Below are 17,668 nucleotides of genomic sequence, written 5' to 3' on the forward strand. Positions count from 1 at the left end.
TTTCTTTTTGTATTGGCTTTATGTATTTGATAAAAATGGCCATGAGTTTTAAGGTTGTGAATTTTTCTTTTTAAAGTCGAAAAAGGATATTAAAAAAAGATTTTCTTGAAAAGTGTGGAGATGACAGCAACTAACCTAAGCCTAAATTATATCTCACTGCTGATGAGAAAGCAAAGTTTTAGATTGAGTACTTCATTTTACTGTCAAAAGGACTGGGGTTTAATTGCATTCGTATCTAGAAGGAACTATGGGAGAATCAAATTTGCCAGATTTTTTCAATTTAAAATGCACCTAACATCAAATGAATACAAGTTACCATAATATTTCAATTTCTTCAAGTGCTCCTTGAAAAACAAGGAAATATACAGTTCAACAAATGCAAGATGTGCCTCAGCTGCTACTACCGAAAACCCTCTCTCTCGACCTAATCTTGAGTATAATATGTTCATGCTATTTTATCTCTAAAACATTAGTATTCTCCAAGGAAATTCCTGATTCAGAGCATCAATTCAAATCAGTAAGAGAAAGCTTCCTTGTTCCAGAATTGAACAACATGCCTTTAAAGAACGGCTACTTTTAAGACTTTGCTTGAAAGAACAATCTGCTACTGTTCAAGCAGTATTTAAATATTTTTTAAAAGTTTCAGAATAGCAGTTGAAGAAAATTTTTAAGCTGTATAAAAATATACTTTCAGAAAAAAAAAAATCTATCGACCATAAGATACCCTGTTTCCTCTCAGATACACCCAGAAGAACATGTTTGGTAGAGCTGGCAGAAAAAGATGATCTACACGCAAGAGGAAGAGTGACGGGAGGCACAGATTTGTGTGCTTTATGACTTTTACACTTCCACTATTAGAAACACATGGAAATTATACTTGGGAAAGGAGAAAAATGAACATCTGAGTACCCAAAACCCACCAGAATTATGTTTATAGACTCTCTTTAACATGTTCATTTTGCAGCAGCATAGCATGGGGAATAATTTACTGTAAGCAGGCTAAATAGGAATTATTATCTCCTACACTGTCAAACATGCTGGGAGATTTTGCAGTCACACAAAAGGAATCGCCTTCGCTCATAGTAAAAATACTCCTATTATCATTAAATAATTTCTTAATAACCATCTCCCTTCAAAACATTCAGGGTTGTTCCTTAATTTTTAAAAACAGTTTTATGGTTTGCCAACCTAACTTACTATTTTAATACCCATCAGGTGTATTTTATTATAAAACTACAGGCACATTCACCTACAAAGCGTAAGCTTATTAATGATGAACCATGCATGGTGGTATCATCACTTTAAATGCATATAATACCAAATGACTAAGCCCTGATACTAGTATTGGGCAGTACTGTCTCACACAGAATATTAAATCTGTTTCATGTTATCCTGCTCCCTCAGTCCCAGTGAAACTCTCCTAGTCTCTATCCCTACCTGGGTTAAGTGCTACGTTCAAGGTTGGACGGGGCTCTGAGCAACCTGGTCTAGTTGAAGATGTCCCTGCTTACTGCGGGGAGTTTGGGCTAGATGACCTCTAAAGGTCCCCTCCAACCCAAAGTATTCTATGATTCTATGAGTTGCACCTTTGCATGTTTTTTTAATGATGAATATGCAGGTCAACCAAACCCTTTCAAAAGCAATCACAGCATGAAGAAATTGTCTTTGAAACTCAGTAGCTTCAGCACACTGTGTTGTGATAACTCATGACTGCCAAGAATTCTGAATACAAAAATCATGACACTACAAAAACCCAACCAAAAAACAAACCACAAAAAACAGCTTGCTTTTTTTAAAGTTACAAGGGAGAAGTAGGACCCTAATTCTTCATGCTATGCATTGAATCCTCTTATGCAGTAAAAGCAACAGAAGTATGACTCTCAAACAATTCAGCATCAAATTTACCTGATAATTTTTCAGGTCTAATGACAAAAGCAAAAAGAAATAGGCTAAAGGGAAAAAGAAAAAGCGTACTTACAAATTTATAACCTTATCCAAGTGGTGTTTTGAGCAAAACTGCTGGCTGTTCTTGTCCTGTTTATGCTGACTCTGTCCCAGCTGAACAAACCTGGGAAAAGCAGAGAATTGGTGAGAATCACCCCATCTCCAAATATTTGCTGGAAGACACTGAAGATGCAAAATATTGTTACGGCTTTTTTCTTGGCAATGAATTGAAGCAAAATTTTTTTAAAAAAGTTGATCACTAATCTTATTCACTCAGTCCAAGAGGAAAAGTCAAAGAGTTTCAAGTATTTGCATATGTCATTACCTCACACTTGAACTCAATTTGTTCCCTCTCCAACACACCTGTGCTACTGAAAACAGACATAAATGTTAGTTGTGATGTTAATATTTTAATTTTCTGATGTGGTGGGGTTTTTTTAATAGTTAGTTTCCATTTAGCTTAAAAATAGTCTTACTGGTCTATTTCAGAAATATTTACTACATTTTAACATGGGACAATTAACAGTGCAAAAGCAACTGCATGGAAGAGTGTACAAAAGACAAAGGAACAACACATTCCTGAACAACTTCTCGTGACTTTTTTTTCTGCTCCATTCAGATTCTATACTGCAGAAAGAAAAGCCTCAGAAATATGTGACATCACTTTGGATGTTGAAGGAATAAATTCTTACATTTCTAAATAAGAGAACTGTAAGTGGAAATAAAGACAATTAAGACCATCTAGTGCAGGAGCTCGCTACTGAAACAAGCTTAAAAAAATGAAAGCAAACTAAAGGTGTAAGTATTTTTATTAATTGCTTGAAGTTATCCAATATTCTGAAACAAACAAGGCCTAAATTAACACAAGCAAGTTACCAGACATCAATAAGACACCATGCACAGCTCATCTGCAGTACACATCCTCAAATTATTTGAGACCTCCTGTCCCTTCCAACCTCAATCAATTCATGGTTCTGTGATTTCTATTTTGGTAAGAATTAACACAAATTATCTCAGCCATCAGTGAAAATGGGCTGAAGATTCAAATTACTTTTCCATTGCATATATAATTAATATAAATCAGCTGACGTAAAGTAACTTAACCTGAGGTACTTAAAATCTGCAAGTCCCTGATACTAGTAAAGAAAAAAAATATGTAACATGTCCAACGATGTCAAGCAGAGTCAGAATCTTACATCTCCATTTCCCCTATTGCAATAACAGAAAAAGACTTGAAGTGAGAACTATAATCCTACTGTGAAATAAATTGCTGCTATTCTCAATGTACATTGTAATAAAGGATGTCAGTGAAATCTATACTTTCCACATAAATCAGCACATCAGACCATAAATAGCAGTATGTCTTATTAGCTAAAAGAGGTAAGGAATTTGTAACTGTTGTATTTTTAACACCTTCATTGCTTGAGGGAAATGAAATAAATGCAAGTATTTTTTGTCTTGGAAAGGATATGAATAGGGAGCTTCAAAGCCCCCATGGAGTTTACAGTACTACTGTAACAACAGACTGAATGTTAGTCCAGCCTGAAAAATGATAAAATGGGAAGCAGCTGCAATTCTGGATGTTATCACAGAACTGTTCATCTGCACAAAGTGACTCGTAGTAAACACCAGCTCGCACTGGGTCATTTGCAGAACAATAACTATCCAGTATACCAAAAGGTAATTGCCAAATTGGCATCCATTTTCGAGTGGTTAAAATGCAGAACCAAAGTTAGAGGCATAGGTGAAGTCAAAAATTTCGGAGAGCATGAGAAACATTGTCCTCAAGCCTATTCAAGTGTGCTATCTTCAAACTACTCGGCACGTAGGAAATAGGTAGAAAAGCAGATTTCAAAGAACTAAAGAGAACAAGAGAAGTAGCCACTCCTAAAAAAACCAAACCAAAACAAAACAAAAAACAGAAAAAGACTTTCAAATAAAAAGAAAAAGTCAGGATTAATCACCACATATCACCAACCGAGAAGATATCATAGTGAATGAAAACTTCCCTCACAAACTGAAAAGGTTTCAAACATAACAAGGTAACCACTGCTATTACACATTAGAAAATGAAAACAAACACACACAGGTCCATTTCAGTGCATGCCTTAAGTATTCACTTCAATACACACACAGTGTTTTTCTGAGATGATGTGTCTTTTTCTTACACCCCCTTTCTCAAACTCCATTAATTCTAGATTCTAAGCAGGTATTTGAAACATTGGTTTACTAAGCAGATATAATCGATTTGCACTCCTGGTGCCTTGCATAAGCAATCGCTCTCTCAGCAACAGCATTATAAGCCCGCAGGAACTAAGAAGGTCTTCAATTTGGACTTGAATTTCTCCAACTGATCTCCAGTAGTGAATTCCCAATATTCTGACTAGTTTTCAAAGAAAAAGATTGTGGTTCAGGAAAGAATCCCCTCCACCGGGGAACTGCATAAGTAACTTTTCGGTTTGGTTCTAGTTCATCTATAACTTAAATTATTTTAGTTCAGTTTTGGTTACAGTTAAAAAAAAACTTCAAAAGGTTCAAATTAATTTCTGATTTCAGAAAAAAGATTATTTGAACCAGCTTCTTTTTGGCTTCAGTGTTATTCTGTGAGATTGAGGAGAGAGTCTGAGAACAGTAACGTTAAGTACACATTTTTTGAACAAGGGCAACACACAGCCAGCACTCTATATAGGGCTATGGCAACTCAGAAACAGTATTCCTGATACAACAGTGTCACTGCCTTTTGGTAGAGCAGCATACCATTAATTTGCTGATTGCTCTTGGGGAGCTGACAGTTCACGTCTCCTGCAGGAGCAGTGACAACTGCCTTGTAGAGGACACAAGTCCAAGTTACCCTTGAATAAAAGCGGAAGTTTTTGTGTAGTTGGAGCTGGGAAGTGACACCTTGATGCTTGCCCATCAACCTTCACCTCCAACTGCTCGCAGCAAGCCGGCAGCTCCCAGCTCCCGGGGAGAGCCTGGAGTGCTGTGCAGCATGCTGCCTCGGGCTGCAGCAGCTCACCTCAAACTGCAGGAACCGAGTGGGAACTTGCTGGACCATCTAAGGAGCTGTATTTTGTCCTGCACCATGTTGTATCTTACTCATTTCCTGTACATATGGTCTGAATTCACAAAACCATTTATTAAGAACAAGTGGCAGTATGATGCTGTTCAAAATGCAGTGTGTAAGAGCACACTATTTACACACACTACCTTAGTGCTGTGCATATATATACACACACATGTAAACCCACACACCACGTATACTTGCACGTCGTTATTTCATGAAACTCCAATAATGTCAAGGGCCAAACAGACTTCTCCTTCTCCTTACAGTACAAATATCTATCACTTAGATATCCATGCTTCTACAGTGCGAGTTATTCTGACTGCTCTTCTCAATTTTTCTCCTCATAGCCTATACCAGATTTAGTAAAGGTCTCAAGGTCTCCCCATAAAATCCACATATTTTTATTTCAGGCTCAAAAGCCTGAGATGTTTCAAGAAAAAGGCTGAATATTATTCAGAAAAGTAATCTGCTTGAACATGCAAAGTCACACAGCTATTTAAATTTGAGTAAAAAGGTAACAGTTAACACATATCCCTACGAGTAAGATGTTAAAAAAAAGACAACTTCTGCTGGTTTGTATGCATTTTTATAGAAGACTATTTCACTTAAGACTGATTTGAATTAGCGTAATTCAACATTTGAAAAATGCAAAAATCACAGACTACATAGCTTAGAACCATGGAACCACTCCTAATATGAAATTTGCTTATTAATTTCTAGGACTATATTAAATGACAGGTATTTCTACTGAAGCACCTTTCATTCAATTTAAGTTCCAAATTTTGCAGTCAAAGACATCTGCATAACTTCCACTGAAATCAGGGTTGACAGAGACATACAAAATCAGTTTGATTTTAAAAACAGAATAGTACATATATGCAAATATCTCTAAAATTTATAATTTAAATAAGTTTAATCAAAGGCAGCACTTTGACGAGCTGTATTTAACTAGCTCCAAATATCTTCTACTGATTACCACTGGAAATTTACCTCACCTAGCATATATTGTGAGATCATCTTCTGAAGGAACATCTGAAAGATTGACTCCATACACATCTTTTGTTGATTGAACTACATTCTGGAACATAAGATGATAGATTCAGACTGAGGATATCGTAATAACATCCAAAGAAAAGTTTGCTTTCAAGCAAGGAGTTCTTTCTGAACCTGAAAATAATTTCAAAACTGCAGGCAAAACCAAATAAGTTTCTCATAGACACAGTGATCTTACTTGTGCATGTTTTTTTTTTAAATACTTAAAATACTATTCAAGACGTTTGTTCAACAAGTAAACGAAAGCATGCTTGAAAGATAACATCAGATAAACCAACATATTAGGAGAATAAATTATATTTATAGGACATATAATGATATAGGTACTAAATTCTGTTCTGTGTTGAAACTTAATATAGAACAAATCATATTCATTCAGAACATCCCACATTTCCTGCTCTCAATTCTGAAATAATTACAAACTTCAGGTTGAACAAAGCTATTTTTATTTTATACGTTACACAATCACGTCAGTCAACTTCACAAGGATCCAATGCACATGCAATACTTCACTACTTCTAATTGAATCATTAGAAACTCAGAGGGTTTACTGACAAGACACGTGTGACTGCAACTAAGTCAACTATTAAAATAGCTTTCTTTTAGTTCAAAAAGATCCAAAGTCAAAGAAGAACTTTGGGAAGATATGTTCTTACCAGAAGTATAAAAGCATTTTATTATTAACTTCTGTGAGATGTGAATAGAAAGGAACTAGCTGTTTGGGCTCCTGCCCTTGCCCCATAATGATACAATTTTTCTCTGCTCTACAGTTGCGGATGTGAAAAAATACAAATCCCCGACCAAACATCCAATCATTCTGGAATAACCATATTTACTTAAGAAAGTCACTAAAAACATAAGATTACAAATATCAACTCTTTTACACACAAAAATACTCCACACTACTGTTTTTCACAAAGACCTCTAGTATTTTTGAACAATACTATACACAATCCTTTTTCACAAATGAGAAACTAGTGCAGTGCAGATGGATGCTGGTTAAAGTGCTAGTACATTGTCAGTTTAGCTAATATAGATAGGAAATGGAATATTTGTAAGCTTAGGCTTTTAAGTGCATTCTTCATTAGAGTTTCTTTTTTAAGTTAAGCTTAACTTGAGGGAAAAAAAAATGTACCTGAAACATTTCTGTGGTTTACCAGTTCTATAAAATAGACACTTATTTAATCAACTAGATAGATTATGGCCTTTTCCAGTCATAGTTGTTTTCTTTCTTATTACATCACTCAGTTTAGCCACCAAGTTTTGAAATCCTCTGTTACAGGTCGTTCTCTTAAACTTTTTAACTTTTTATGTGTAGCTACAACAAGTAACTGCCATTGCCAGAAAAATAATTCCAAAACATTTCTTGAAAAGCCTATATTTGATGCTGTGCTTAGTCTGGTAATGAAAAAACAACACTTCACAAGCTAAATGAAGATCAGCTGGTGAACATGTTAAAATCTAATGCCTAACACAGTCTTTAAGACTATTAATTTTTATGTTTGGTTTCTAAACAGAAAGTTTCCATAAGCATCATGCCCTCAATACAGCTAAGAGGAGCTTTGTACTTTTAAGAGAATAAATTCACAATGGCAGGCAGACACTAACCATAAGCCAAGTTAATTGCTACGTAGCAATTCAACATAACTGAATAGGTAATCCTTATCAGCACTGCAACTTCAATAAGCAATGACACAAATTCACAACCCAAATTATGACTAAAATACAATGCTTGAAAAGGTGCTAATAAAATGAAAAAAATTGCATCTTTCATTTAAACATCTTAAAAATCTAAAAAAGGTATCTTAGGTCTGAGTTTGAAGTGTGTTCAATATGCAGAAGGAAAAACGCACCTGAGGTAACCTGTTCAATGGTAATATCACTATTATCCTGCCATTATCTTCAAACTTAGTAGTAGTAATAGCATAGGACCAATGTGACATTATCAGGCGCATTTTTGGAGTTAGTTTAAAGTCGTCTTTTTTTATTTTTTATGTCAGACCACATAATTATGAAACAGCAATTCAAAAGTTGTCACATAAATCAGGTCGAAATTCAGCGGGATTGAACATTAGTTTACAGTTATATCCACCTGAGCAAGTGGCATCATTCAAAAGGAACAGATTTGTAACTGAAAGAGGTGGTGCTCAGGACCTCAGATCCGTACTACATGTCTTTCAAGGGGTTTGCTCCAGATTAGCTCCCATGGACTAAATGTTGGTTAGACAGGCAGATTAGGTACATTCCTGGAGAAGCATCTACCAGTCCAGTTTCATCCAGAAAGTAATCCCAATATGCATGCTCCAAGAACCACCTCGTGATGTGAGCCAGAGCATGGTAAGGGACAATGATCAGAAGTCAACTACCGCTCTGAATTAACACACTAACATAGATCTATTTTATGCTTTATGTAATGGGCTACACCTGACCTGAGTACCTTTCAAATGCCATAGGTTTCTAACAGCAATTTTCACTTCTTGAAAAAGTGTTATTTTCCGCTGTGTTTCACTATTACACAACAAGAAGAACAGCAAACTTACACAAGCAGTTGTGCTAACAGCTACATAAAGCAATTACACTGGAGATCTTTTTCACTTAACTTCTCAGTGCTATACCTCTGACTGTTCTGTAATATTTACTGTTTGGTTGTTTGGTTTTGTGTGTTTTTTTTCAAGGAAATGTGAATTTTTTAAGTCCGTGACTAGCCCTTCTTGCCTGCCAAAATAATTTCTTACCTCTGTGATTTTTGTATTGTCTCCTGTATCAGTCACCTTTACTGGAGTTGAACGCTGAGAAACAGCACCTTCATCTTCTTTGTCTGTCCCAGAATCATCTTCAGAACTACTTGACACTGCTTCCTCACTTGGGGGTGGAGGAGCACTAGCAGCTGTTTTGCGCTGCAGCACGGTTTCTTCTCTATTACTTTTGTTCCTATTATGAAAGGCAGTGTGTATTTATGAAATCAGCACGATATCAACAACGGGTATTTAAAATTCCTAATTTTGGTTACAATCTTATTGGTGGAAGAGTTTTACCCTCTGGAACAATTTGTTGCTCATCTTTTGAATCCCCCAATCAACTCACTGTTCTTCAATCTCTTCTTATTCCATAGCATTGAAAGACAGCTCAAAGGAATATGCCAGCTTTTCTCCACCAATTCTCTCTTTACTTAAATTCCTCCCCCAGACTGAATGAATAAAAAAGGAATAAAAATTCATTGAGACATAACATCTTTGGTTTTAATCTGGGAAAAACCAGATCAAATAACTCTCTGATTAATGACATTATCCAGTCCACTAGCGTTCTTAATCTTGGGCCCAAAAATCTTAATCATATTGTCACTTTTTTCTCTTCCTTTTCCATACCTCTCCCCTCAATTTAGTTATTTAATCAGCAACATTATGCGGCATGTATTTCTCACTCTAGAAATTCTAGTTAATATAAAAAAGTGCCTTATTTGTAAGAATTCTTCAAGATACAGCATCTATATTTTAGTAGGCTAGCACTGGGTTTAACTGTGCAAGCTCTGAAAGGTATACGTTACTTTACCCATCAGAAATTGTACCACCCTTACGTCCTCTACATCCTTTCCTACTGGCCCTGGAAGGGTACATGGTTGCACTTTCCTCTCAGACACTGTCACAATTTTTCAGGGACTCTGGAGGAAGAGTAGTGAATTAGGTATACTTTCTGTGCTTCAAGAACACTTATAAACAAGTAGGAGAGTCCTTGCAAAGGTTCTTGATCTAAGACCATACCCCACCCCAAGGACAATAATGTATCAGAAGAATTGCTGCAGCTGGAACACATGTCTTAGGGGAAAAAACAACACAGGTAAGTTTAATTTCTGACTCAGCAGAAATGGACATCTCCTTAGACCGAAATCTACAGAAACTTATGAAGACATACTGCATTCTTCTTAGAGAAAATTAAGGTTAGCTTCCCTACTTTTCTAAACGAGGTGGAGGTCACAAGAAAAGCAGTCTCTTCTGAAATGTGAAGAATGGAGCGAGTAGCCAAACACTGGTAAGGGGGATAACCCCACCTGACACCCAACACACACTCAGAAGGCCAAGATCTCATTGTCCTAGGGGACCAGAACCCTTATAGATGAAAACAGATCACCAAATCCTCCAGAAATGTCACAGTAGATCAAAAGATGATGACAAATTTGCAAGGCAAAGATACAACCTCTACCAAGGGCTAAATATGGGCAAGGTGGAAGACCGAAGCCACTTTTCATCCCACTACTTCCACAGCCAATGCATGGGAAGCCTTACGAGCAATACCCAGGGAGTCTTGGAATGTGGCTTTGATCCAGCTGATTCTCTATTCATAATGACCCCTAAAAATCACAGTAGAGAGCTTGAAGCAAAGCGCCTGAGAAAAATGTATAATGGTGAAGTATTTAATGGAATATCTGGAGAGAAATGAGTTAGTCCAAAAATCTGACATCATACCAAAGCGGAAGAATAAAGCTCATCCTCTAAAGTACCCACAAACTCACAGTTCTTAGCAGATGTAAACTGTACAACTGTTGAACAGTCTTTCTGCTTATTCCCAGGGAGTATCAGTAGCATGAAATCAGGCTATACTCGTGATAAGCATAGTCTGCTCTCAACATTTGTCGACAGTGAGTCCCTCAGGGTCAAGGCACAACAGATGTTATTTATGAGACAGCCAAATTTTGTAGCTTTTAACAAAATGGGAAGTTTTCAGAAGAATTTACAATGTTGTGACAGCACAGGATTAGCCATTACTGACAAAAGATTTCCTTAATATGAGGTATCAAAGACAGAATGAATTGGTTCAGGAAGAGTCCCCATAGCCCTTGTGTGATACAGCAGATCAAACACAACAATGGTACAAAATAAAGTAATGAAGCAAGTCCAGGATGCAAAAGCAGCTAAATGAAACATTCATAACTGTTGCTGAACTGTTTTATGTAATTTTCTCTATGATTATTTTTAGCAAAATTTTTTATCGAAAACTATGTTGCAATTGGTATTTACTGCTGTTTCAGGATATGTTCTATTTACCCAAAATTTATTAACTTTTTTTTAAAAGAGACAGCAATAATATATGCATTCCTGTCGTCTCCAATAGAGAATACAGTTGCGACTAGTATGAAGAGATGATCAACTTTTAACAACCTCTGTACCTTCATTCTAGATAAAATTTCTCATGGGTTTCACTTACAGCAGTACAAAAACTCAGAAAAGATTAAATGAGTCTGAATAAAGAATTCCCAGTGTCAAATTAAAATCTCAAATTAGATATGATTTTCAAAGTGTAGAATTCTACAGTATAACACCAATTATTTTTTTTATTTCCCATGTAACAGAGAATACGCTACACAGACATAGAGTTTCTATATCTGCATTACAATTTCACTACTATTAAACCAGAACTGGATCGTATCATTTATTTATTTCAGACTTACCCCAACACTGATTTTCCAGTTTCATCAGGTTTACGAACAGTAAATGGACTTGGATCAATGCCCACATTTTTAGGCATAAAATCTCTGGAAAAATAGAAAGGAAAAACTGTTATTAGCAACATTCAAAATGTAACATTTAAAATTTTTCTGGAAGAACCACCTCTAACATCTACCTTTGAATTAAAAAAAAATCATCATAAAAAGAAATACCAAGTTCGAACTTCATCATTACAAGTTGAAGCCATGCACATACAAACCCCTTAGGTATTTAAAAAGATTTCAATTGCATTATTTCGTCGCACAAAACAGCTGAAAACATTACCACTTACCAAGGAGGCTAGAGCAACGTGCTCCATTCCTGTGCTGGAGAAACCCTGTAACTCAGCTACGCTGCTTTCAAAATGCTGCAAACACTCAAATTGGGTCAAAAAGCTACACCAAACATAATCTGTTTGGAAGTCTTTAGCTAAATCATGATGAAGATTATGCTTAGAATATCCAGTTGATTGCTGCCAACAAAAAAAACCTGTGTGGCCAGCTGTGAGAATCTGAAGAACTGAAGAAAATAATTGTAAAATGAGAGCAGAACAATTAGAAACCAGTTGCTTTGAGGGGAGCCTCTGTGATATGAGTCCATAAAGAAAAGCTCATTTCTAGTACCCAAACACCTAGCAACCCATAACGGAAAATAACTGGAAATTTAAGTGCTATCTTAACAGAATTTTGTTTAGAGTAGCATTTCCATTTCAGTATTACGATTTAGTTTCTAAAAGTCTGCTAAATTTGAAGCTTAAAAAAAACCAAACCCAACCACTCCACAAAACTTATGTTACACAGATTTAACCAAATAAATCAAATGTACATTTAATTCACACTAAATCAATTTCCAGTTAAGGATTTATAGTCACAAAACATCCCAATGTACCGTGTAGAATTGGTCATTGCCAAGCAAAAGGTCTCATCAAAACTGCTCAACTCATATGGCCGAAAAAACTCATTGTGGATATCAATTTCCTCTTCATACTTGTGGAATTTCTTCACCGTCAACTTGCGTCTGTTTTCTGCACATGTCACTAAGAAAAAAAACAAAAAAAAATCTTTTTACTAACTGACTCTGCAAAAATACAAACACATAGTAGCCTGCTTACTTAGACACCCTACCAGGCACTTTTTTACAGCCATATCCCCTCTAAGACAAAAAAAAAAATGGTATGAAGAAGGAGATGCCCAGCACATCTTTAATAAATATGCATTACCAATCATCATAATTTGATTTCTCTTCATGATGACACTTCCTAATAAAACATGCTCCACAGTACCCCAGAGAAATAAGACACACTAGCTATACTCTGTCATCTGCAACAGGAATGTAACCACCAGCATAGACTATAAACATATACTAACAGGCATAGAAAAAGAAAAAAAGAATGAAGTGTGCCCTGGCACATAAAAATATGGAGGTCAAGTTTTAGCCAATTAGGTATCTCTTGCATCCTGCAGCTGAAAAATCATAGTTCACTGCGGAGGGGAGGGGGAAGTATTTAGCAATCATTATGGAAACTTTTTATCCCCCATATTTGGGATCCAAAACAATTAAAAGGCATTTGTGACTAAAACTTCTTTTTCAAGATACTCTGTAAGGCAAGGAGCAAATACAGTTCCTACCTTCATCAAAAGGAAGAGGTAAATGCTTTAGCACACCTACGGTCCACCAGTAAGTATAGCTGTACGACAAAAACAGACACACAATTGATACTGAAGATTTGATCTTTTATCCAGTCTGAACATTTGCACATAACAGCCAACACCATACAGTGTCACTTTAGTAAACATTTCTTTATGATTCAAGTGTGGAAGAAAGTAAAGAATTATGCTCAGATGGAGGATTTCAACAGAACCCTATCCTACTACTTTGCTCTCAGGCCATGAAATTTAAACAAATGAAGCTCCATATAGGTATGGAGGGAGGAATGGTTTTGCTCCATTAAACAAAATACATTTCAGGTGCCTCTACAGTACTGAAAATTAAGGTCTTAGCACATATAGAAGGTATTTATGAATTTCTCTTGTCCTGGTCTTTAAAAATAAATAAATAAATAAATAAATCAACCCCCACTCATCACTTCAGACCCTAACATTTAGGAAAAGGGTATGAAGAAATGAAGGAGGTTAATGATAATAAAACCAGAACATTGTCAAAACAGCTGACTTCTACACACAGAAATACATTGTGATGTGACAGCTGTTGTAAGTCTGAGAGCTGTATATAGGCACAGCTAACAGCAAAAACCAGGAACCAGAAGCTTATCCAGGATTTCTGAAAAAACAACAAAGGAAGTCAAGTAACATTGATAAAATAAAGCATGTTTTATCTTTCATTCATGTTTACATATTTTTATTTCCTCTTCTCAAATATACTTCAATTTCTTCTCTAAATTATTCTGATAGTTCCTTCTATTTCATTACTTGGGATGAAAAGACAATTATCTTCAACGATTTTTATTTCAAATACGTGTGCATTCACAATACTGTAAGGGCTGTAATCAGAGGATTAATGTGGTTATCTCCTACTCACGTCAACGCAGCCATCTGGAGCAGAAACAATGGGTGTACTACCACGTCCAGAGATAGATTTGTTAGTGGGACTTAGCAAACGGTGCAGAACAGGCAGGGCAACACACTTTCATTCCAAGAACTGTGTATGTGCTAAACAGCAAGGAATGAGTCCTGCCTGATGGTCCCGTCTCTTGAAGCATCGTATCAGGCCATACTAGCAAGCCATTTTCTCCAGTGCCTTTAGAAACTATACAGACAAACCCAGTTTTGCTGCTTGCACAAATGAGAAGTAACGTGGCAACGGAAAGTCTCGTTTTTCATATTCACAGTGTTTTCACGTGAATCACAAATTATATAAAAGTAATTATGAAACTCATCGTGAAATCTCTTTGTTCTGATGGAGAGGCAAATACAATATACGACAAGCACAGATAGTCAAAAGAAGTTTCAGTGATGGGAAACAACATCTTCCTTCTCTTCCTATATCCCCGACTTCACCATGAGTTCTCATGATTTCCTTTGCTGCTGTGCCCAAGGAAACCAAAAAAGGCACTTGCACAGAGAGATAAGAAGTTGTTACACAAAGAAACAAGTTAAGCACAGAAGCACTCAGAAGAAATTCGGGACAGAATGAAAGGTAAAACTAATTAACAAGTAAATAAAGAATACCAACAATTTCTTTTTTTATACGTTCCATCTCGTTTGAGAACAGCATCTGTGACAAGTAAGAGTCAGCTGTTTAGCAAAGTAACAGATGAAGGGAGCCTAGGACATTCATCTATTTACAATATATCAGCTGAATTAATTTGTGACACACAATAACGCTGGGAACCAGTAGGAAATAAAATTAATGTCACATGTTTCATGTGTGCCTGAAAAAGCACTTGGTCGTATGGCTGATATGAGCTAGCATCAAGAGAAGCCTCAGGAGACAATACAAAACTACTGGAATTTCGAAACAGCCATATCACATGCCAGCTGCCACGATGGGTTAATGGAATAAGCAGCCAACAGGGACGGAACACACTGTTTAAACACCCACAATTTTCCCCAGACAAAAATCTGAATGCAGATATTCAGATCTATCATTTGTGATACAGAGCTCTATGACTCATAGATTGAACAAAGATACGAACAGTGAAATTCCTAAGAGAGATGATTTAGTTAACATGTCTGGTACTGTTCTTCTTATTAAAATGGAAATTTGTTTTTTAAACACACAGTATTTATAAGCCTTACAAAATCATTCCACATTGTGAAGCACTGCAAAATTACTTTAAAATTTTTATGCTTTAACCCTATTATTTCTGTAAATTACCATGCAACTACAATGGAATGCAAATGAAGAAAAATAGTCTTCAAAACAGGCTAGACATGGCTGAAAGGAAAGTAGACAATCACGGGCTTCTTGGTATGCATTACACACTAAGTGCATTACACACAAAAAAAAAAAAAAGCAAATGTTATTCTCATCACCTGTTCCCAAATACAACAATGACTTAATAAACCTGACCATCAAAAATACACCTAGACATTGCTTAACAAGACAGTGGTAACTGTACTTCAGTAAAATAGTAAGACGTTTCCCACTGCAGGCTAGAATTTCTGATGAAATGAAATGTCTTTTCAGTACAACAAGACAATAACATACTAGAGCAAATCCTTCAAAACGCCAACATCCAACACTTTTGGTAATCTCGTGAAGGTTTGTTTTTTCAAGTTTTCATAAAAACTTTAAAAACAGTAAGCCAGTTTTTGACAAGCTGACCAAATTATTTGGTTAACAACATGCATTTTAAAAAATCTGTTAGAGCAATAGCAAACAAAAAAACAGAACTGCAAAATACCTTCGCCTGGTCTGTGACAGACTGAGGGTGTTCTTGTGATGCAAATAAAAATCAGTGGGAAGTTCCCAGAGATGAGGTTTTCCTTCTGCAGGCTTGAATACTCCCAGAAAGAGATTGATAGAATCTTGCCTGTCTGCATCTGTTAGACAAGAGGTACACTTAACGCCAGGAATATTGCAGAGCTCAAGCCCATTCAGCCATTTGCTGGTTTGTTATGTTTGCTCCTCGCAGATGGAGTGTATATGTCCTACCACTTCTACGGGGACCTCCAGGCTTCAACCACTGTAACGAAACTTTATCGAGACCTGACCTTCTGCCACACTGCAACACATGTGGGGCTGGTACCAGCACTGCCTCTTTCCTTGGCTTCTCTCTGAGGAGCCGAGGGAGAAGCTCTGCTTAGAGGCTTTGCAGAAGTGAGACCTCACGCTGCAGCTGTCTCCCACCTCTGCATATATGTGTATACCTGCAGCATGAGCTCATATTTGTGCATGTTTCAGGGAATCTGACGTATCATGATGAATTTACTGCAGTCTAAGTAACAGAAGAATGATTTAATGAAATTAGACAGTATCCATCCAATACACAAGTTTCCCACATCACAAAAATTATGAATTCTTTGGGTATTTCTAGCCAAAATGTAGTCAGTAGAATTACTAAACATCAAACACCTTTAAATAATTTCAACTTTTTCCTGTTGGCTTAAGTCATCAATTTCTCTTGCCATATTCTAAGCTTCATCGAGATAAATAAGGCAAGTACTAAAATCCAGTAGTTACATACCACTGTATATGAAGCATGACAAGAAATGTTGCTGTTCACTTAAACCTTTAAAACCTTTCTCACTACCTAGCTGCAGATAGGATGAGTTACAACAGATACAAAGAAAAGCTGGAGTCAGATGAGGGCTTGGGGATGGTGAACCATGATAAAGATAGCTTTGCAAGCAGAGTCGTAGGGGCAGAGAGGAAGGCTTACATGCAAAGGATCTTCAGATACAGGGGAGTATGCAGAGAATTGAGCTCTATTTGTGTCCTGAAGAACTAGCAAGTGGAAAGCTCTTGTCTCCACTCTTTTTGCACTTCAGTAATCATCAGACAAGGAACAGTCCAGACTAGTTCAACAGACAGCATTACTCCTTCAGCTCTCTCCACATTTCAAAAAGAGTATTATGAGAGTTGAGCATCCCTTTAGCAATACACTACATCAAGAAGACAAACTGAAGTCTTAGTACACCAGAAAGCGTGTAAAAAAAATACGCAGAATCCACAAAGCAGCGGTATGACAGCAAGGACAAAGTTGGTTCCTAGCCTCCACCAAAGTTTCAGTCAATACCTTCTTCTCCCCAGAATTTGAACATCTCTTCCTTCTGTGCAATATATAATATTTTTTACAGAGAAGTAAGACACACAAGCAGCTGAGAAATGAAGTTCTATGTAGAAATTTGGTGACAACAGAATTATAGAAAAGTATGGTACTTTACAGAAGTGTGCATATGTGGAAGTGGGGTCTTCCATATAAACAGTCATATGGTGTGATAGGGCAAGGCACCAGGAAAAGGCAAAGAAAGGGGAAACCTCCTGATGTTGTTTGGCTCCCTTTCCTTTCTTAGAGGGCCTATATGGCTTTTTTCTTCCTTTTCTATCCACTCATACTCCCTCCAGATACTTTTACTGTCCCTTCAGAGCACTATTCCAAAAAAATACTTCTTTTACCTTCTTTCTTGCTCCTCACCTTCCAAATTTTCTTAAGAGGACC

The 17,668-nt window shown here is 36.6% G+C and overlaps 1 protein-coding gene across 1 annotated transcript in view; it reads right to left on the minus strand.

The window, feature by feature from the left end:
- The window catches only part of FIG4 (FIG4 phosphoinositide 5-phosphatase), a 69,102-nt gene that overhangs the window by 11,717 nt on the left and 39,717 nt on the right, over positions 1-17,668 (minus strand). The window contains exons 16-22 of the mRNA XM_075414231.1: positions 15,911-16,049; positions 13,173-13,231; positions 12,433-12,580; positions 11,508-11,591; positions 8,800-8,995; positions 6,007-6,089; positions 1,979-2,068 (exon numbers count right to left, since the gene is read on the minus strand). Of these exons, the coding sequence (XP_075270346.1) occupies positions 1,979-2,068; positions 6,007-6,089; positions 8,800-8,995; positions 11,508-11,591; positions 12,433-12,580; positions 13,173-13,231; positions 15,911-16,049 (799 nt within the window). The remainder of the gene's footprint in view (positions 1-1,978; positions 2,069-6,006; positions 6,090-8,799; positions 8,996-11,507; positions 11,592-12,432; positions 12,581-13,172; positions 13,232-15,910; positions 16,050-17,668) is intronic.

This window comes from Opisthocomus hoazin, chromosome 2, assembly GCF_030867145.1.
Source record: "Opisthocomus hoazin isolate bOpiHoa1 chromosome 2, bOpiHoa1.hap1, whole genome shotgun sequence".
Taxonomy (NCBI): Eukaryota; Metazoa; Chordata; class Aves; order Opisthocomiformes; family Opisthocomidae; genus Opisthocomus; species Opisthocomus hoazin.